General features: G+C 40.1%; 1 protein-coding gene across 1 annotated transcript; it reads right to left on the bottom strand.

Moving 5' to 3' along the window:
• Nucleotides 1–6,326: 6,326 nt before the first annotated feature.
• On the bottom strand, nucleotides 6,327–16,652 carry LOC109872184 (gap junction gamma-1 protein). Its single transcript, XM_020463323.2, has 2 exons — nucleotides 15,894–16,652; nucleotides 6,327–9,111 (listed from the first exon to the last, which is right to left on the bottom strand). The coding sequence occupies exon 2, from the start codon at nucleotides 9,089–9,091 to the stop codon at nucleotides 7,829–7,831; it is 1,263 nt and encodes a 420-aa protein (XP_020318912.1). The 5' UTR covers nucleotides 9,092–9,111; nucleotides 15,894–16,652; the 3' UTR covers nucleotides 6,327–7,828.
• Nucleotides 16,653–18,766: the final 2,114 nt, after the last annotated feature.

The following is an 18,766-nucleotide window of genomic DNA, read 5'->3' as shown; positions in this document are numbered from 1 at the left end:
GCCGGAGCCGCCACCAATGACAGACGCCCACCCGGACCCTCCCTATGGTTTTGAGGTGCGTCCGGGAGTCCGCACCTTGGGGGGGGGGTTCTGTCACGCCTTGGTCTTAGGTTTTTGTGTTTTCGTTATATATTTTGGTCAGGCCAGGGTGTGACATGGGTTTACGTGTTGTGTTTCGCATTGGGGTTTTATAGGATTGGGATTGCTATGATTAGGGGTGTGTCTAGTTAGGTTTGGGCTGCCTGAGGCGGTTCTCGATCAGTCAGGTGTTTCTTGTTGTCTCTGATTGGGAACCGTATTTAGGTAGCCTGAGTTTCACTTTGTATTTCGTGGGTGATTGTTCCTGTCTCTGTGTAGTGTTCACCAGATAGGCTGTATTAGGTTTCACGTTCCGTTTGTTGTTTTCGTATTTATTAAGTTATTTCATGTATCGTCACTTTTCCTTCATTAAAGATCATGAGTAACCACCACGCTGCATTTCGGTCCGACTCTCTTTCAACAAACGAAGAACGCCGTTACACCACTAGGGAACATCCCCTATCATTTCCTTATAACCATATCTACTTTTTTTAGTTTGTTTATGCATTTCTGTGATTATTTAGTTAGTTAGTAAATAAATGATTATGACAATTGATGTATGGATGATTCATAGTGAAGCCTGGGTTCGTGCAGATAACCAACAATTTACGACGTTTGGAATGAGACTAATGTGAGATAAAGAATAATTCATTACTTAGAAGACCAATTGATCAAATATTAAAATATCTGAAGGAAAATAATAACTTTGTAATCTGAAGATTTTCCTTGGTGCCCCGACTTCCTTGTCAATTACATTTACATGATTAGTTTAATCACATAATAAGCGTAATTATAATTACAGAGAATTGATTTGATAAAATAACAGTCTTCACTTTAATGATGCCAAAGACATGACAGGCAACTTGTCAATTCATACTGCAAAAGCTTTGACTGGTTGGAGGACGTCCTTCAGCCTACCAGCCTCCTAGGTTTTGTATTGAAGCCAATGTAGCCAGAGGAGAACGGAAGCTAGCTGACCTCCGGCTACACCACGTCCTCCGGCTACACCATGGTGCTAGCCTCGACAGTGCTGTTGAAGTTAATGTAAACCTTCATTGCAAAACAGGTATATTTTAACCAATTATTTGGTGACATATGAACATATTAAGTATAGTTTAATCTAAACTTTTTAAATGTTTCACTATTTTATTTTTATGAAATTTCACTGAAGAGGATGGTCCTCCCCTTCCTCCTCTGAGGAGCCTCCACTGCTGCACACTAACTTTAGTGTGTAATTCAATGGCTAGATAAGCAAGCTACGCCCATAAATGAGGTTCTGGTGTAAACATGTCAGTAACAGCATGTAATAAAAAGGCATTAGTTGAGTGCATTCCCATGTAATCTTATCTGTACACTACCGTTCAAAAGTTTGTGGTTACTTAGAAATGTCCTTGTTTTTGAAAGAAAAGGAAATACAGTGTAGACATTGTTAATGTTGTAAATTACTATTGTAGCTGGAAACGGCTACATAGGCGTACAGAGGCCCATTATCAGCAACCATCACTCCTGTGTTCCAATGGCACATTGTGTTAGCTAAGTTGATCATTAGAAAACCCTTTTGCAATTATGATACCTACTTAAATTGGTCAAGTAAGCGAAAAATGTGATTGCAGTTATTGGACGTCATGTTATTCTGTACTCCGTACTTATAGCGTGTGTGTGTGTGTGTGTGTGGTTATTTCTATGCAATGACATATAATTAGAGACACACCAAGCATTTTCATCTAGGTTTATTATTATTTTGTAAATAAAACACAGGAACAATCTTAACCATTTGAGGCACTTTGGAGTCTCATAATGCTAAAGGCAGAATTATGTATCTACAAGAAACAACGCAGAAAACAACTTCATTAATTTACACTAGCTATGTTTCCATCAACTTGGCCAGAGATTTTTTGGGGTCGACATTTAAAACGTTTGCATCGAAAATAAATGCAACAACTGTCTGAAAACCAGCAGGCTCCGGACCTCGTAGGGTAAGAGTTGAGTACCCTTGACCGAGTATCAAACACAAATTAAATGGTTGAAGTGTTTCCATGATCCATTTAGGCAAATTGTGCATTAATAAATTGCCTGTATGCCCTTCCATTTATCTGTTTCATGTCTCAGGTAGCCTGCAAAACCCAGCATGGATAGTATGCAAGAATTGACTAATATCTGCCATTTCTAATCATTCTGATTTGCCAACGTATCGCCACAGTCGTTGCAATGGTAGAAATTGCAATCTTGTAGAAAAAAAACTGGATGGTGATACTTGGGTAACACTTTACTTAACAGACAGTGTCATAACACATTATGACACGGTCATAACCATGTCATAATATGTCATAACAGCGTATAACCTGGCGTAATATGGTCATAACACTGTCATGACCAATATATTTATGCCTGTTGTGACATATATTGCATCATTTTATGGCTGGTTAACACCCCTACTCTTATGATAAGAGAGTCATGACACCCATTTAAAAATTCACTCTTGTCGAACAGATAAAAATGTTGTCGATCTTTCAAACATTTCTCCCATGGCTGCCGTTTCCATTAAATGTGTCGCAATGTGTTGTTGTTGCAACATTGCTTTTGTCTAATAAATCTGGGTAAATGGAAACCTGCCTTCTGAAAGTTTTAAAGGCCCAGTGCAGTCAAAATTCAGAATATCCTGTGTTTTATATCATATAGTACAACACAGCTGATGAAACTTAAGACCATAAAAGTGGGACTTAACTTGACTCATCGCGCTCTAGCGACTCCTTTCGGCGGGCCAGGCGCTTGCAGACTCACTTCTGTTGTCAGTTTAAAAGTGTTTCCTCTGACACATTGATGCAGCTGGCTTCCGGGTTAAGTGAGTAAGTGTTGAGGCGCGGCTTGGCAGGTCATGTTTCGGAGGACGCATCAGTTGACCTTTGCCTCTCCCAAGCCCGTTGGGGAGTTGCAGCAATGAAACTAAACAAGAGGGTTCTATTGTGATAGGTGAAATGGGCTGAGAGTGGCTGAGGGGTGGGATTAAATCATGTATGTTTGGTAATGTATTATTGATATGTGATTGCTTTATATAAAAGTACCATGTATGTAAAATGTATATGCAAAATGTGTATGTAAAATGTATGTATATGTAGCAGAAAAGTTGTAAAAATAGAAAAATATGTGTCCTCCGAAGGTGGGTTAAAAATAAAATATATATACAATAATGAAATTGGGGAGAAAAGGGTGGTAAAAAACTAATAAAATGCTTTCCTTTTTCAAGACAGATTCCTAAATATAAGAAAACATGTCAACTTAAACTTATGAGGATATACACTGAGTGTACAAAACATTAAGGACACCTGCTCTTTCCATGACATAGGCTGATCAGGTGAAACCAGGGGAAAGATATGATCCCTTATTGATGTCACTTGTTAAATCCACTTCAATCAGTGTACACTGCCTTGCAAAAGTATTCATCCCCTTTGGCGTATTTCCTATTTTGTTGCATTGCAACCTGTAATTTAACTGGATTTTTATTTGGATTTCATGTAATTGACATACACAAATAGTCCAAATTGGTGAAGTGAAAAAAATTGCTTGTTTCTAAAAATACAAATTTAAATGGAAAAGTGGTATGTGCATATGTATTCACCCCCTTTGCTATGAAGCCCCTAAATAAGATCTGGTGCAACCAATTACCTTCAGAAGTCACATAATTACTTAAATAAAGTCCACCTGTGTGCAATATAAGTGTCACATGATCTGTCACATGATCTCAGCATATATTTAAAAATTGAAGGAATATGGCACCACAGCAACAAGAGAGGGCTGCCCACCAAAACTCACAGACCAGGCAAGGAGGGCATTAATCAGAGAGGCAACAAAGAGACTAAATAAAACCCCGAAGGAGCTGCAAAGCACCACAGCAGAGATTGGAGTATCTGTTCATAGGACCACTTTAAACCATACACTCCACAGAGCTTTACAGAAGAGTGTCCAGAAAAAAGTAATTGCTTAAAGAGAAAAATAAGCAAACGCATTTGGTGTTTGCCAAAAGGCATGTGGGAGACTCCCCAAACATATGGAAAAAGGTACTCTGGTCAGATGAGACTAAATGTGAGCTTTTTGGGCATCAATAAAAACGCTATGTCTGGCACAAACCCAACACCTCTCATCACCCCGAGAATACCATCCCTGTGGGAATGTTTTTCATCGGCAGGGACTGGGAAACTGGTCAGAATTGAGGGAAACATGTTTCAGTCTTCCAGAGATTTGACATTTGGACGGAGGTTCACTTTCCAGCAGGACAATGACCCTAAGGCATTCTGCTAAAGCAACACTTGAGTGGTTTAAGGGAAATACAGTGCCTTGCGAAAGTATTCGGCCCCCTTGAACTTTGCGACCTTTTGCCACATTTCAGGCTTCAAACATAAAGATATAAAACTGTATTTTTTTGTGAAGAATCAACAACAAGTGGGACACAATCATGAAGTGGAACGACATTTATTGGATATTTCAAACTTTTTTAACAAATAAAAACTGAAAAATTGGGCGTGCAAAATTATTCAGCCCCTTTACTTTCAGTGCAGCAAACTCTCTCCAGAAGTTCAGTGAGGATCTCTGAATGATCCAATGTTGACCTAAATGACTAATGATGATAAATACAATCCACCTGTGTGTAATCAAGTCTCAAGTATAAATGCACCTGCACTGTGATAGTCTCAGAGGTCCGTTAAAAGCGCAGAGAGCATCATGAAGAACAAGGAACACACCAGGCAGGTCCGAGATACTGTTGTGAAGAAGTTTAAAGCCGGATTTGGATACAAAAAGATTTCCCAAGCTCTAAACATCCCAAGGAGCACTGTGCAAGCGATAATATTGAAATGGAAGGAGTATCAGACCACTGCAAATCTACCAAGACCTGGCCGTCCCTCTAAACTTTCAGCTCATACAAGGAGAAGACTGATCAGAGATACAGCCAAGAGGCCCATGATCACTCTGGATGAACTGCAGAGATCTACAGCTGAGGTGGGAGACTCTGTCCATAGGACAACAATCAGTCGTATATCGCACAAATCTGGCCTTTATGGAAGAGTGGCAAGAAGAAAGCCATTTCTTAAAGATATCCATAAAAAGTGTTGTTTAAAGTTTGCCACAAGCCACCTGGGAGACACACCAAACATGTGGAAGAAGGTGCTCTGGTCAGATGAAACCAAAATTGAACTTTTTGGCAACAATGCAAAACGTTATGTTTGGCGTAAAAGCAACACAGCTCATCACCCTGAACACACCATCCCCACTGTCAAACATGGTGGTGGCAGCATCATGGTTTGGGCCTGCTTTTCTTCAGCAGGGACAGGGAAGATGGTTAAAATTGATGGGAAGATGGATGGAGCCAAATACAGGACCATTCTGGAAGAAAACCTGATGGAGTCTGCAAAAGACCTGAGACTGGGACGGAGATTTGTCTTCCAACAAGACAATGATCCAAAACATAAAGCAAAATCTACAATGGAATGGTTCAAAAATAAACATATCCAGGTGCTAGAATGGCCAAGTCAAAGTCCAGACCTGAATCCAATCGAGAATCTGTGGAAAGAACTGAAAACTGCTGTTCACAAATGCTCTCCATCCAATCTCACTGAGCTCGAGCTGTTTTGCAAGGAGGAATGGGAAAAAATGTCAGTCTCTAGATGTGCAAAAATGATAGAGACATACCCCAAGCGACTTACAGCTGTAATCGCAGCAAAAGGTGGCGCTACAAAGTATTAACTTAAGGGGGCTGAATAATTTTGCACGCCCAATTTTTCAGTTTTTGATTTGTTAAAAAAGTTTGAAATATCCAATAAATGTCGTTCCACTTCATGATTGTGTCCCACTTGTTGTTGATTCTTCACAAAAAAATACAGTTTTATATCTTTATGTTTGAAGCCTGAAATGTGGCAAAAGGTCGCAAGGTTCAAGGGGGCCGAATACTTTCGCAAGGCACTGTATTTAAAATGTCTTGGAATGGCCTAGTCAACACCCAGACCTCAATCCAATTGAGAATCTGTGGTATGACTTAAAGATTGCTGTATACCAGCGGAACCCATCCAACTTGAAGGAGCTTGCATAGTTTTGCCTTGAAGAATGGGAAAAAATCCCAGTGGCTAGATGTGCCAAGCTTATAGAGACATAGCCCAAGAGACTTGCATCTGTAATTGCTGCAAAAGGTGGCTCTACAAAGTATTGACTTTGGGGGGGGGGGGGGGTGAATAGTTATGCACGCTCAAGTTCAGTTTTTTTTGTCTTATTTCTTGTTTGTTTCACAATAAAACATATTTTGCATCTTCAAAGTGGTAGGCCTGTTGTGTAAATCAAATGATATAAACCCCCATAAAATCAATTTTCATTCCAGATTGTAAGGCAACAAAATAGGAAAATGCCATGGGGTGAATACTTTCGCAAGCCACTGTAGATGAAGGGGAGGAGAAGGATTTTTAAGTCTTGAGACAATTGCGACATTATTGTGTATGTGTCTCAGACAAAAGATTTAAGTGCCTTCGAATGGGGTGCTGTAGTAGGGGCCAGGCGCATCGGTTTGTGGCAAGAACTGCAATGCTGCTGGATTTTTCATGCTCAACAGTTTCCTGTGTGTATAAAGAATGGTCCACCACCCAAAGACCAACTTGACATGACTGTGGGAAGCATAGGGGTCAACATGGGCCAGCATCCCTGTGAAACACTTTCGACACATTTACATTTATACATTTTAGTCATTTAGCAAATGGGTGCAACTCAATATTAGGCAAGTGTCCTTATGTCTTGTTCACTCAGTGTACATCTTCTACTAATGTGCATTGTACTGTATATGTACGATGTGTTAAAATGTAGCAAAGTCAATTCATTCATTATCTGCCCCACAAAAACAGCAGAAATGATCAAAAATTGGTCGTTTAAATGTTCAAAACAACAACCTACTTACCTTTTTCTGTCACTGCAGAATGCTAAATAAAAATGTAATCTTACAACAACAACGCTTTGAAAACTAGAGTGAAATAAAATCTTACTCTATGGAGAACAGTGTTGCTCAAACCTCTGCTGATGAAACACCATATGTCCTATAAGATTTCACATCTTATATTTCAACATAACCCATACATATCCAGCATTTCTTCCTGAAATAAATTATTAATGCATATTTTTCTAAATGTCTTAATACAACTCTAAATTAGTTAAAAGGTTCCAAGTGCAAATCTGAACAGTTAGGAATTTCTAGATTACTTTTCACATTTGGTTCACCGTCCTTTTCTTAAACATCATCAGGATTCAATCGTAGTGCCATTAAAATGTGCTTACCACGGTATTGCTTTTAACTAGACCACAATTGAAAAAAGACACACTTGCATATTGTTATAGTTTTAAAGACAAATTCACTGTATTCTGTCAAATTAATCCAGTTCAAAAGCAAGGTTAAATTAATAATCCCAGTAAAAATAATTCTAAATGTATTGCCATCATGGTTCATTTTATATCTCCCTATATTCGTAAGTAGCTAAAATAAGAAAAGTTTGAATAAGCAACATATGCATATATTAACTATGTTCAAGCTATGTTATTTAAAGCACAAACAGACACCCTAATAATAGGATACACTACTACTGTATTTAGTGATATCTTCATGTTTGTTTTTCCTTTTTTGCCTATCTTGTCTCATTTCACATCTTCCATTATCCACAGTATATGGACCTGGAGATTGAAAATTACTTTTCACTAAGATTACTGTACCACGTGAAGTTAATAATTCCTAAATCCATACAGAACTCTTTCCATTTTTTACAACGGTCCCAGCTTTCTCTGTAGTGGCTGATTTCGGCCTGGCTCCTTGTTTCTCCTGGGTTGTGTTGACCCTGATTTGCTCTGCCAAGGTGCTTCCAGGACTACTTGTCCTCGAGGTGGGCTGGTTCTTGTTGGTGTTGTAGGTCTGGAAGGCCATTTCGAGCTGCTCCTGGGCCACCCGTAGGTGGCGGTGCAGGCTGGCTAGGTCCGAGGGGATGTTGTCATCTGGACTGGTGCACTCTTGGTTATGTTCCTGGACATCGTTGGCCATGTTCTGCTCATGGTGCATAATTAGACTGTTGGGGATAATCCGGTTGGGCCTGTCTGACTTCATGACCATGTTGTACCCGGGGGGAGAGGCGGGGATGTTATGGGAGTACGGGTAGCTGTACGAGGGCCGTCGACCCTCCTGATTCCTCCTCTTGCGGAGAGTGTCTCGGAATGTTCCAATGCTCAAGTGGAACATCTCACACACGTTGAGGAGCAGGCAGAGGCAGCTGACGACATACATGATGAGCAGGAAGATGGTCTTCTCCGTCGGCCGAGATATAAAGCAGTCTACATTGTGGGGACAGGGCAACTTATTGCACACATATGATGAATTAACACGGAAGCCGTAGAGAAGATACTGGCCCGCCAGGAAGCCGATCTCAAACACGGCCCGGGACAGTAGCTGAAGGACATAGATTCTCATCAGGCCCTCTTGCATGATCCGCCGGCGGCCATCATGTTTCTGCGGCTTGGCCGGCTCAGGCTTGACTTCTTGGGCTTCCACCACCTCCTCCTGGTAGATCATAGGCTCTGCATCGTTGTCCTCATCCTCCTCCCGCACCTCCTCAAGCGGGTGGCTATCCGTCCACCTTTGAGCATGAATGAGCTTCTTCCGGCGGTGGAACTTCCGGCGCTCCAACTCGGAGGTGCGGGCTATTTTGTGGATGGCGTAGCCCAGGTACATTACTGAGGGGGTGGAGATCATGATGATCTGGAAAACCCAGAAGCGGACATGTGAGAGTGGGGCAAAGGCATCGTAGCACACGTTGTCACAACCGGGCTGCTTGGTGTTACAGGTGAACTTGGTCTGCTCGTCAGAGTAGATGGACTCGCCCCCCACGGCGGTCAGCACAATGCGGAATATGATGAGCACCGTGAGCCACACTTTCCCTACAAAGGTGGAATGGTTGTGGATCTCTTCCAGAAGACGCGTGAGAAAGCTCCAGCTCATGGTGGTCATAGAGGCTTTTCAACTAGAATCTGGAAACACATAAAAAGTATAATTAAGGGTTTAGTTGAATAAAAGAGAGACAAGAACTAACAGAACTAGACACAACTCATACACAACATCAACAGAACTAGTCACAGCTCATACACAACATCAACAGAACTAGTCACAGCTCATACACAACACCAAATCAAATTTTATTGGTCACATACACATACAGTTGAAGTTGGAAGTTTACATACACCTTAGCCAAATACATTTAAACTCAGTTTTTCACAATTCCTGACATTTAATCCTAGTAAGAAGTCCCTATCTTAGGTCAGTTAGGGTCACCACTTTATTTTAAGAATGTGAAATGTCAGAATAATAGTAGAGAGAGAATGATTTATTTCAGATTTTATTTCGTACATCACATTCCCAGTGGCTCAGAAAATTACATACACTCTTAGTATTTAGTAGCATTGCCTTTAAATTGTTTAACTTGGATCAAACATAAAAACTGTTTAGGGCTAGTGGGACAGCTAGCCCTAAGGTGGTTCATGAAATCAATAACTTGCTAACATCAGATAACATTCTTATATTAGCCATTTCTGAGACTCACTTAGATAATTAATTTGATGATACATCAGTAGCAATACAAGGATATAACATCTATAGAAGAGACAGAAATGCTTATGTGGGAGGTTTTTCTGTATATATTCAAAGCCATATCCCTGAAATGCTTAGAGAAGATCTTGTGTTTTGAAGTGTTGTGGTTGCAGGTTCACTTGGCACATCTAAACCTTTTCTTTTGGGTTGTTGCTATAGGCTACCAAATGCAAACAGTCAGTATGTAAATAATATGTGTGAAATGCTTGATTGTGTATGTGATGTAAACAGAGGTCTACTTTCTTGGGGACCTGTATATTGACTGGTTTTCATCAAGCTGTCCACTCAAGAGCAAGCTTCTCACTGTAACCTGTGCCTGTAATCTGGTTCAGGTTATTAATCAACATACCAAGGTGTTTCCAAACACTACAGGAACAAGCTCATCCAGATGTATCAATCACATTTTTACTAATACTGTAGAACTTTGTTCTAAAGCTGTATCCGTACCCATTGGATGCAGTGATCTTAATATTAGGGCTATATCCAGGAAAGCCAAAGTTTTGAAAGATGAGCCTAAAATAGTTTTTAAGAGATCACGGAGAAGATTTTACTGTGACTCTTATGTGGATGATGTAAAAACTATGTGTGGGTATGATGTGATTAAAAAGGAGGATCCAGCCACTGTACTTGATGAATTTATGAAATTGCTACTTATTGAAAAACATGCACCTGTTAAGAAACTGACTCTTAGAACTGTTGACCTCGACAGGATCCGTGTCCCTAAACCAGGATTGTTGTTGCTAATGTGCGCCAATGTGACTAGAATGAAGTTGTATACAACAGCCAACCTTCCGGGACATAAACATGTGCAGAAAGCTTATATTCTTGTTAATCTAACTGCAGTGTCCAATTAGCAGTATCTATAAAAAGACCATGTTATTGTTTGAGGGGAGTGCACAAAAAATATATATATATCACGGCAACTGGTGTGATACATTAACCTCTGAAGGTAAATGACATACTTACATTCAGTAACCTTGCTCTGATTTGTCATCCTGAGGGTCCCAGAGATAAAATGAAGCATAGTTTTGTTTGATTAAATCCCTTTTTATGTTCAAATGTAGGATTTGGGGTCTACAGTTTGACCCCACTGCTGTCTCTGGCTCCACTCCCACTCCGCCCAGACATCTAGATGTGTGAAAGTTAGTGTATAAGCTAATGGTCCATCCAGTATGACATTCCTGGGAGTGTGTAAGATTACATTTTGTAATTACCATAGCATTTGTGTATGTTCTCTATAGTTATGTACTTGAAATGTATCAATTGGCCAATTCGGCACATTTGGTCAAACCTCTGGCAGACTTGATACAAAATATTTGGAAGTAATGTAATTCTCCACTGCATCAGTCTTAAACTTTGTACACACACCGCTGCCTTCTGGTGGCCAAAATCTAAATGACACCCAGACTCCTATCTGAAAGTATGGTCTTTCTCTTTTATCTTTTACCAGATCTAGTGTGTTATATCCTATCCTATCTCCTACATTAATTTCACATTTCCACAAACTTAAAAGTGTTTCCTTTCAAATGGTGTCAAGAATACGCATATCCTTGCTACAGGAAGTTAGATTTTGGTATGTCATTTTAGGCAAACACATAAAGCATAAAAAAGGGTCAGATCCTTGCTTCATGGATTGATGAGGAATTGAAAAACTGTATGGTTGAAAGAGATGGGGCAAAAGGAGTAGGTAATAAGTCTGGCTGCATATCTGACTGGCTGACTTACTGCAAATTGAGAAATGATGTGACTAAACTCAACAAAAAGAAGAAGAAACTGTACTATGAAGCCAAGATCAATGATATAAGAATGATATATACACACTGTCTATAGTTATCCCAACACCACAATCAAGACAATCTGGCCTATACACCATCTCTATTAGTTTACTCAAATACTCAAAACACTGGTACCACCTACATGTACTCACACAACCCCCCCTGTTTGGGGTTTTAGGCTGGGTTTCTGTACAGCACTTTGAGATATCAGCTGATGTACGAAGGGCTATATAAATGAATTTGATTTGATATATTGATGACGGAGGACAACCCAAACCAGAGGGTTTTTGTCTTTGCATTTTCACATGACCACCTGTACTCCTAACCTCCGTATTAAAGGTAACTGTCCAGTGAAAATCTCACTTTTAAAAGTTAATATTCTGTTAACTCATTCCCAAATAATGTTGCCTACTCGTCCTATTCTCGTATTTGTGGCCAAAGCATTAATTGGAGAAAAATACACTTAAAAAAACACACCTCAAACAGACCATTTAAAAAATGTTGCTATTTCCTCAAATAGCATGATCTCATGTTGGCTCATTGGCTGTGCTGTCCAATCAGCAGTCTACTTGAATGAATATTTTTAATGACAAGTGTATGCCCAGTCTCCCTCAACATTCTGTTGTTGGGGTATGCCCACACCATTACAACACAGAAAAGCTGCTTTTTAACATACCGAATTCCATGTTTTTTGGAATGAAAACTTGTTCACTCATATTGGAAATACTCAGTTACTTTAAAACTTTTACTTCGACCAGATCCTAGAAGTCAAGTCTCTTCTTTTACCTTTTTCAAAGTCAACTTGTTACTGCAGATTTACCTAAATCAGTTGATTAAACCTTTTTGCTTTCTTTTAATTTACAAAATTACATGATACAGAGCAATTGTGTTATGATCCTCATATTCCTATAAAAGATGTTTGTGAACTTTTTGCAAACATTAAAATATTTATTTGAGATGAACAATTCCACTCTAATCCCAACATGTAGGCAAAATAGATTTAAATAATATATTTGCACACAACTTTTGCTATAATAGTACATAATGACAATGCAACACAACATAATAATGTTAATTAAAAGCAACAACTATGAACATAATCCCTGGGACCTATTTGAAATTAATAAACAGATTGTTCTCACTCGCTTCCATGTGCAAAAAAATGTGGTTCTAAATTAGCATTTTTTGAATCTTTTTTTCTTAAACATTATAATTATAAAACACAAATAAAACTATTGGAGTGCATTATTTTTTAAATAATTCTAATAGTCAATTCAATTTGGCAAAAGACTTGAAAAAAACTGCTGACATACTGTATCACACACAGTGGTATATTGGTGTAAATGCAAGTAAACACAGTTTTGTTCCCAACTTTTTTGCTTTGCGCAACAGTTTACCCACCTTTTTGTGGAAAAATGCATTAAAAGTATTGGGAGCGTTACCTTAGACAAGTAACGCATATGCATAAATAGTGAGAGGATATGTACATGACCTTGTGTATAGATTACTCAAAAGCTTCTACTATTCTCATACTGTTTAATGATTAATGATGCAGCTTCTCGATGACTGAATGAAGGGATATTTAGATGAATTCTCTCCAAGCTAAAGGAAGGTAGTGAGTGACACACCTGGGTTATATCAAGATAGGAGGCATATGGGGGAGGAGAGAGAGAACGCAGATGTGGAGGTGTCTCTGTGTGCTATACTCTTATTCGGAGAGAAAATCCCTATACTGTAGGTTCCCCTGAATGTTGAACTGGGACTCTCAGATTGATTTTAAAGGAAGAGAAGTAGGCCATCTATGCTTCTCCCAGGATGTTCTCCCACTAGTGTCCCTACTCCCCTCACACACAGAGCAGACTGACTGCCTGCTTTGTGAGTTGATAGTATCATGACTGTATAGCAGCCCTGTCTCCGCTAGCTGCCATCTGAGTGAAAACAGTGAACAGGAGAGGCTTGTTCGTCTGCCTAGCTACCACGAGGCCACGAGGCCTGCCCTCCAGACCCACCAGACCCTGTGCTGCTGCTGTCTCACACCGGGGAGAGAGGGGCAGCTAGCACCACATGGCCAGGCCACCGACGGCAGCTACCACCACATGGCCAGGCCACAGACGGCAGCTACCGTGGGCAATATAAGGTGGGTGAGCCCTCATGTGAAACACGTATCTAGTATTATAAGTTAGTAAACTGTTCATAAAATGAACAAAGGTGGGTAAACTGAGTTTACATTTTACTACAATACATCCCTGCCCAGAACTTGAGGATAGGCAGGTTTGTTTAACTGAAGCCCAGTAAGGATTATGGCTAGGCTTTATAATGAAGGGTGCCCCATGAGAGCATGCTTTGGAAGTGATTGGCTGCTGTGTACATCAATCCAGTGTGGGTAGTTTGCAACATTATTTTATGCAGTTGGTTGAACTGGAACTGGAAAAGAGAAAACGTTTGTGTAACTTGTTAGCGTTACTCTTTCGCTGTGTGATATTGCCGTGTTTTATTTTAGGATCTCTACATGTTAATTCCATGCTAGATGTCGGAGGTTACCAATGCAAGAAAGCAATACACATGTTTCATGCTCATGCCCTTTGGGGATTAGTAAATATAAATATTTCATTTCTGTTAACAACATGTTTTAACGATAATGGTGGAAAAATTCTGATAGAACAAACTGATTTGAGACTGTTGTATTAATGATTGCAATTACTATATGCATGTATGAGTTTTAATTGTAGGCATTACTACCAGTTTTTGTTTTTATTCCCTTAATTAGGGTTGCAAAGGGAGGTATATTACTGGAAACTTTAGAAGGATTTTATGTAGTCTATCTCAAGACCCTTTTGGGTACTTCAGATTATCACAGGTGTCCCTCTGTGTGGCCTTCCCACATGTACAATATTTGAAATAATTAAATTTGAGGGTTTTAAAATAAATAATAGAATGACAAATCTGTAAAACATTATCCTAAATGTAAACCATGAACTCAGTCAGTGAATATCATTGGTGTTAAATATGAGGCTTTCAGCATGAAATATACTTCATATATATTTATTTCACTATGTCAATATGTATTTGTTGTCAATGTTTTGGCATCAAACTGGTGGCAGTTGTGAAGAAAAGTCAATAGTTGCAGTTCATTTAAAATAAGGCTTTATTCACTTAAATCATATGGTCTATCTACTTGAAACGCATGGACAATATGGACACAGATATAAAAAATGAAAACTATATATGAATACAAATTTTTAAAGTTATTGAAGTACAAGCTTTGCAACCCTATTCTAAATATCAATCAACCGTGTAAATATTGATTTCAGTATCCGCACTTAGCTGAAGGGGAAAAAAATGACTGTGTGATATGACAAAATAAAAGCATTGTTTTTATGTAGGCTATCTTTCCAATTCCGTATTACAACATAAGCTTTGTTCTCCCATTGAAGGTGATCCCACCTGACTGGCCCTCATGATCTTGACCTTTGACCTGTGTCCTAATGTGAATAAGTAATGTATAGTTATAGTTTACCACTTTTATTCATCATTAAACATAATCTAACCCAATATTTTGAACACATGTCAAATATATTTCAAACGGTACAAATCTGTATAACAAGAAAACAATAATGAGAACTGCATCTCTATATCTTATAGAACAATTATTTATTAGCCTGGTGTAAACAAGTTGCAGTAACACCTTGCTGTAATTGCGTGGAATTCTTCTCTGGATTTTATATATTTTTTATTACATGCTTTATTTATTTACGGTAACACAGCCAAGACACAACAGTAAGGATGAAAGAAAAAAGACAAAAACACCCACCCACCCACCCATCCCCCCCCCACCCACCCATCCCCCCCCCCAACCCACATAGGACCACGTTTATTGATGATATCATAACGGTTCTCTTAATATTAGTCCATAACTCAACATTTTCTCTCTATCCCCACCATATATGGCCAACTGAGATCAACCAATTTGAGAAATGTAACAAATGTTTAGGTCGTAGCGGCCTGAGAGAATATACATGATAAAGAATTACAAATGACCTGGTGTCAGGGGTGTACGTCAAGATGAACTACTTTTCTTTATCTGCTGCAAAATAATATCCTTCCAGCTTTACACAGTGGGACTAAAATATGTGTCTGTTTTTTGAAATAAAACTGGTGCCTGAGGAGACACATTGGGCTCATCTCAATACATATTTCTGCACCATACTTTTACCCTGTTGATTTAAAAACCATGCTACATTTGGCATACAATTCAAATGTAACAATCTACACCTGAATTCTGCATCAAACTATTGTAACCTCATTTAAAATGTTCAGTCGACAACACCTACAGTACGACAGAGGAAAGAGCTACGCATCCTAGGGTTTGGGAGAGAACGGACAAAACCCACCTGGAGAAGAAGTTGGACTGCACGCTCTGTTCAGACATAACTTTGTCCACATTTTCACAGCCATCCTGTGCCAAGTCCGTGCCGATGGCATGGAGGGTCCATCCTGATCTGACGCTGTGACACACTAGCTAACAACAACATAATCTCCCCCACATAGTAAAAACAACAAACACTGTATAATTAGACTACTTAGCCTTTTCTGTTTATCCTCTCCTGACTTATCCACACAGTGAGGACGGAACTGAACTTTTTCTCCTGTGAATGCCTCACATTCTGACTCGTGTCTGTTTTCTATTACGCCAGCCTTTTGCCCAAGAAGGAAGTATAAAAAAGAGAAGGAGGAAAGACAAGGAAAAAATCTCTCCCTCCCCACCCTGGCAAGTGACCTTGTACCAGAGGGTCAAATTTAAGGACATCTGACTGCAGATTGAAATGAACACCCACCCAGCTGAGGGAGGCTTGTTAGTGGCAACACCTCCAGCCTTCCCCTTCCCACCCACTCCCTGTAGCTCAACACTTCTAAACACTCACCACCCTATAGCTCAACACTGCTCAACATTCAGCCACCTATAGCTCAGCACTGCTCAACACTGCTCAACACCCAACCCCTCTATAGCTCAACACTGCTCAACACTCACCCCCTATAGCTCAACATTGCTCAACACTCACCCCCCTGTAACGCAACACTGCTCAACACTCACTCCCCTGTAACTCAACACTGCTCAAAACTCACTCCCCCGTAGCTCAACACTGCTCAACAACCCCCCTATAGCGCAACACTGCTCAACACCCCCCCATAGCTCAACACTGTTAAACACTCACCACCCTGTAGCTCAACACTGCTCAACACTCACTCCCCTGTAGCTCGACACTGCTCAACACCCCCCCTCTAGCTCAACACTGATAAACACCCCCCCCCCCCATAGCTCAACACTGCTCAACACTCACCCCCTCTATAGCTCAACACTGTTAAATGCTCAGCAAGACATGGTGCACCACACAACTGCCTCTCCTCACTTCCCCATGCCTAGGGTACCTGTAAAGCTAGTTGTGGATGTGATAGCTTGCCTTGAAAATACACCATGTGGAAAGTAGATGCATCTGCATAGTAGTTGGCATATGGATGGTCGCGCATATAAGTACGAGTGTTCTCTCTCTCTCATCTCTCTCACTCTCTTTCTCTCTGTCATTTAAATACACAACACTCACACAGACCAACACCTACTGGAATTGTATATTTATATACAGTACAACAGATGTCCTTAATTTTAACAAACAACAATGGAGAGAAAGAGAGGGTTAGCCTGCTGGGATATCCACTCTCCAAAGTGCCACACAGAGATAAAAAACACATTGCCTTAGAGCAGATCCGCTTCAATGTATCCAACAGGTGCACTCAGTCATATCAAGTGTCCAAATATTTAGATGTTCCATCCAGGCGAATGGCCAGAGATGGGACTGGTGGACAGGTCCCACTCCACACTACGCTCCACGTCTTTTCCGACATGGTGTTTACACTCAAGGCTTTTTGTCAGGCCGTAGAACTGGAAGCACAATGTTACTTAGCGCATGTGACTGCTTTTTTCATATGACTAAAATGCATCTATGAGTACAGTAGAGGCAAACCATGTACCTCATTCATACCATATGGTTCTTTGCCCATAAATATTTGTCTCCATGAAGAAAACCCGAGCTGATATACTTAATTTCTAATTGAAAAAAATTGTTCCTCAATCACTTTTATTGTGAGCCAGCCATCGTACTACTGTTTAATACTGGACGTGACCGTCTGTCACGTCCTGACCGTAGAGATCCTTATTATTCTCTATGTTTGGTTAGGTCAGGGTGTGACTTGGGTGGGAAAGTGTATGTTTTCTATTTTTTTGTTTTTGGCCGTGTGTGTGTGTGTGTGTGTGTGTGTGTGTGTGTGTGTGTGGTTCCCAATCAGAGGCAGCTGTCTATCGTTGTCTCTGATTGGGGATCATATATAAGTTGTCATTTTCCATTTGGGTTTTGTGGGATCTTCTTTTCTGTTTCGTGTCTGTACCTTGCAGAACTGTGCGTGTTCATTTTCACGTTTGTTATTTTTGTTTGAGTGTTTTTTGAAAAATAGAAAATCGTGAACACTTTCCACGCTGCACTTTGGTCCACTCCTTTCGAGAGCTGTTATACCTTCAGCTAAACTGAAATTGGTGCACAACAGTAAAGAGACCAGTAACTGGCTAATGCCAGAGTGCTACAATGACCGAATGACTGTGGTGTGGAGTGACTTAGTCTTCCGCCGAAAGATACTCAGAAGTCAAGAATTATCATTAAATGACATATCTGGATACAAAGGAGGTACACGCCTTATATCAATCTCTTTCATTGGCAAACTGGGGAGTGTGGGTAACAAATGTCACTTTTATCACCTGTATTTTGGATGATTCCCTTGCTAATACCTCACGGACTTGGCCAATTGATCAACATTTTATTTCTGCTCAGACATCACTGGAATCCTCTGACGGAATAAGGGTTACTGGTCATACTTATCATTCTTTCACATAAAGACCAGTATTTTCCAAAAAGAGTCCGTATTTAACACTTCTTCGTGAAATATACACTTCTCTAAACAGTTCAACCCACGAGAGTGTGATATGAGAGTCGCGTGAAAACTGAGCGGGCTGAAGAGTGTGGAGAGCTCTGTGAGAGTGTGCAAGATGAGCATCTTGGCCATTTTAGTGATGAGACGGAAGGGTGTGTGAGTGAGCGGACTGAGTGGGTACTGGCTCTGAAACCAAGCCAGCTGGACCTGAAGGACCCACCCATCCTCCAGAGGCTTTGCCTCCAAACATCCCCTCCTCCTTGCATCCCTTTCTTCCCCCATCCCTGCA

The sequence above is a fragment of the Oncorhynchus kisutch genome, linkage group LG27, assembly GCF_002021735.2.
Source record: "Oncorhynchus kisutch isolate 150728-3 linkage group LG27, Okis_V2, whole genome shotgun sequence".
Classification (NCBI taxonomy): Eukaryota; Metazoa; Chordata; class Actinopteri; order Salmoniformes; family Salmonidae; genus Oncorhynchus; species Oncorhynchus kisutch.
The sequence above is the reverse complement of the archived record's forward strand: the minus strand, read 5'-3'. Positions and strand labels throughout refer to the sequence as shown.

Bases quoted from the DNA above. Each gene is read 5' to 3' on its own strand.
- LOC109872184 (XM_020463323.2), bottom strand. From the start codon at position 9,091: ATGACCACCATGAGCTGGAGCTTTCTCACGCGTCTTCTGGAAGAGATC.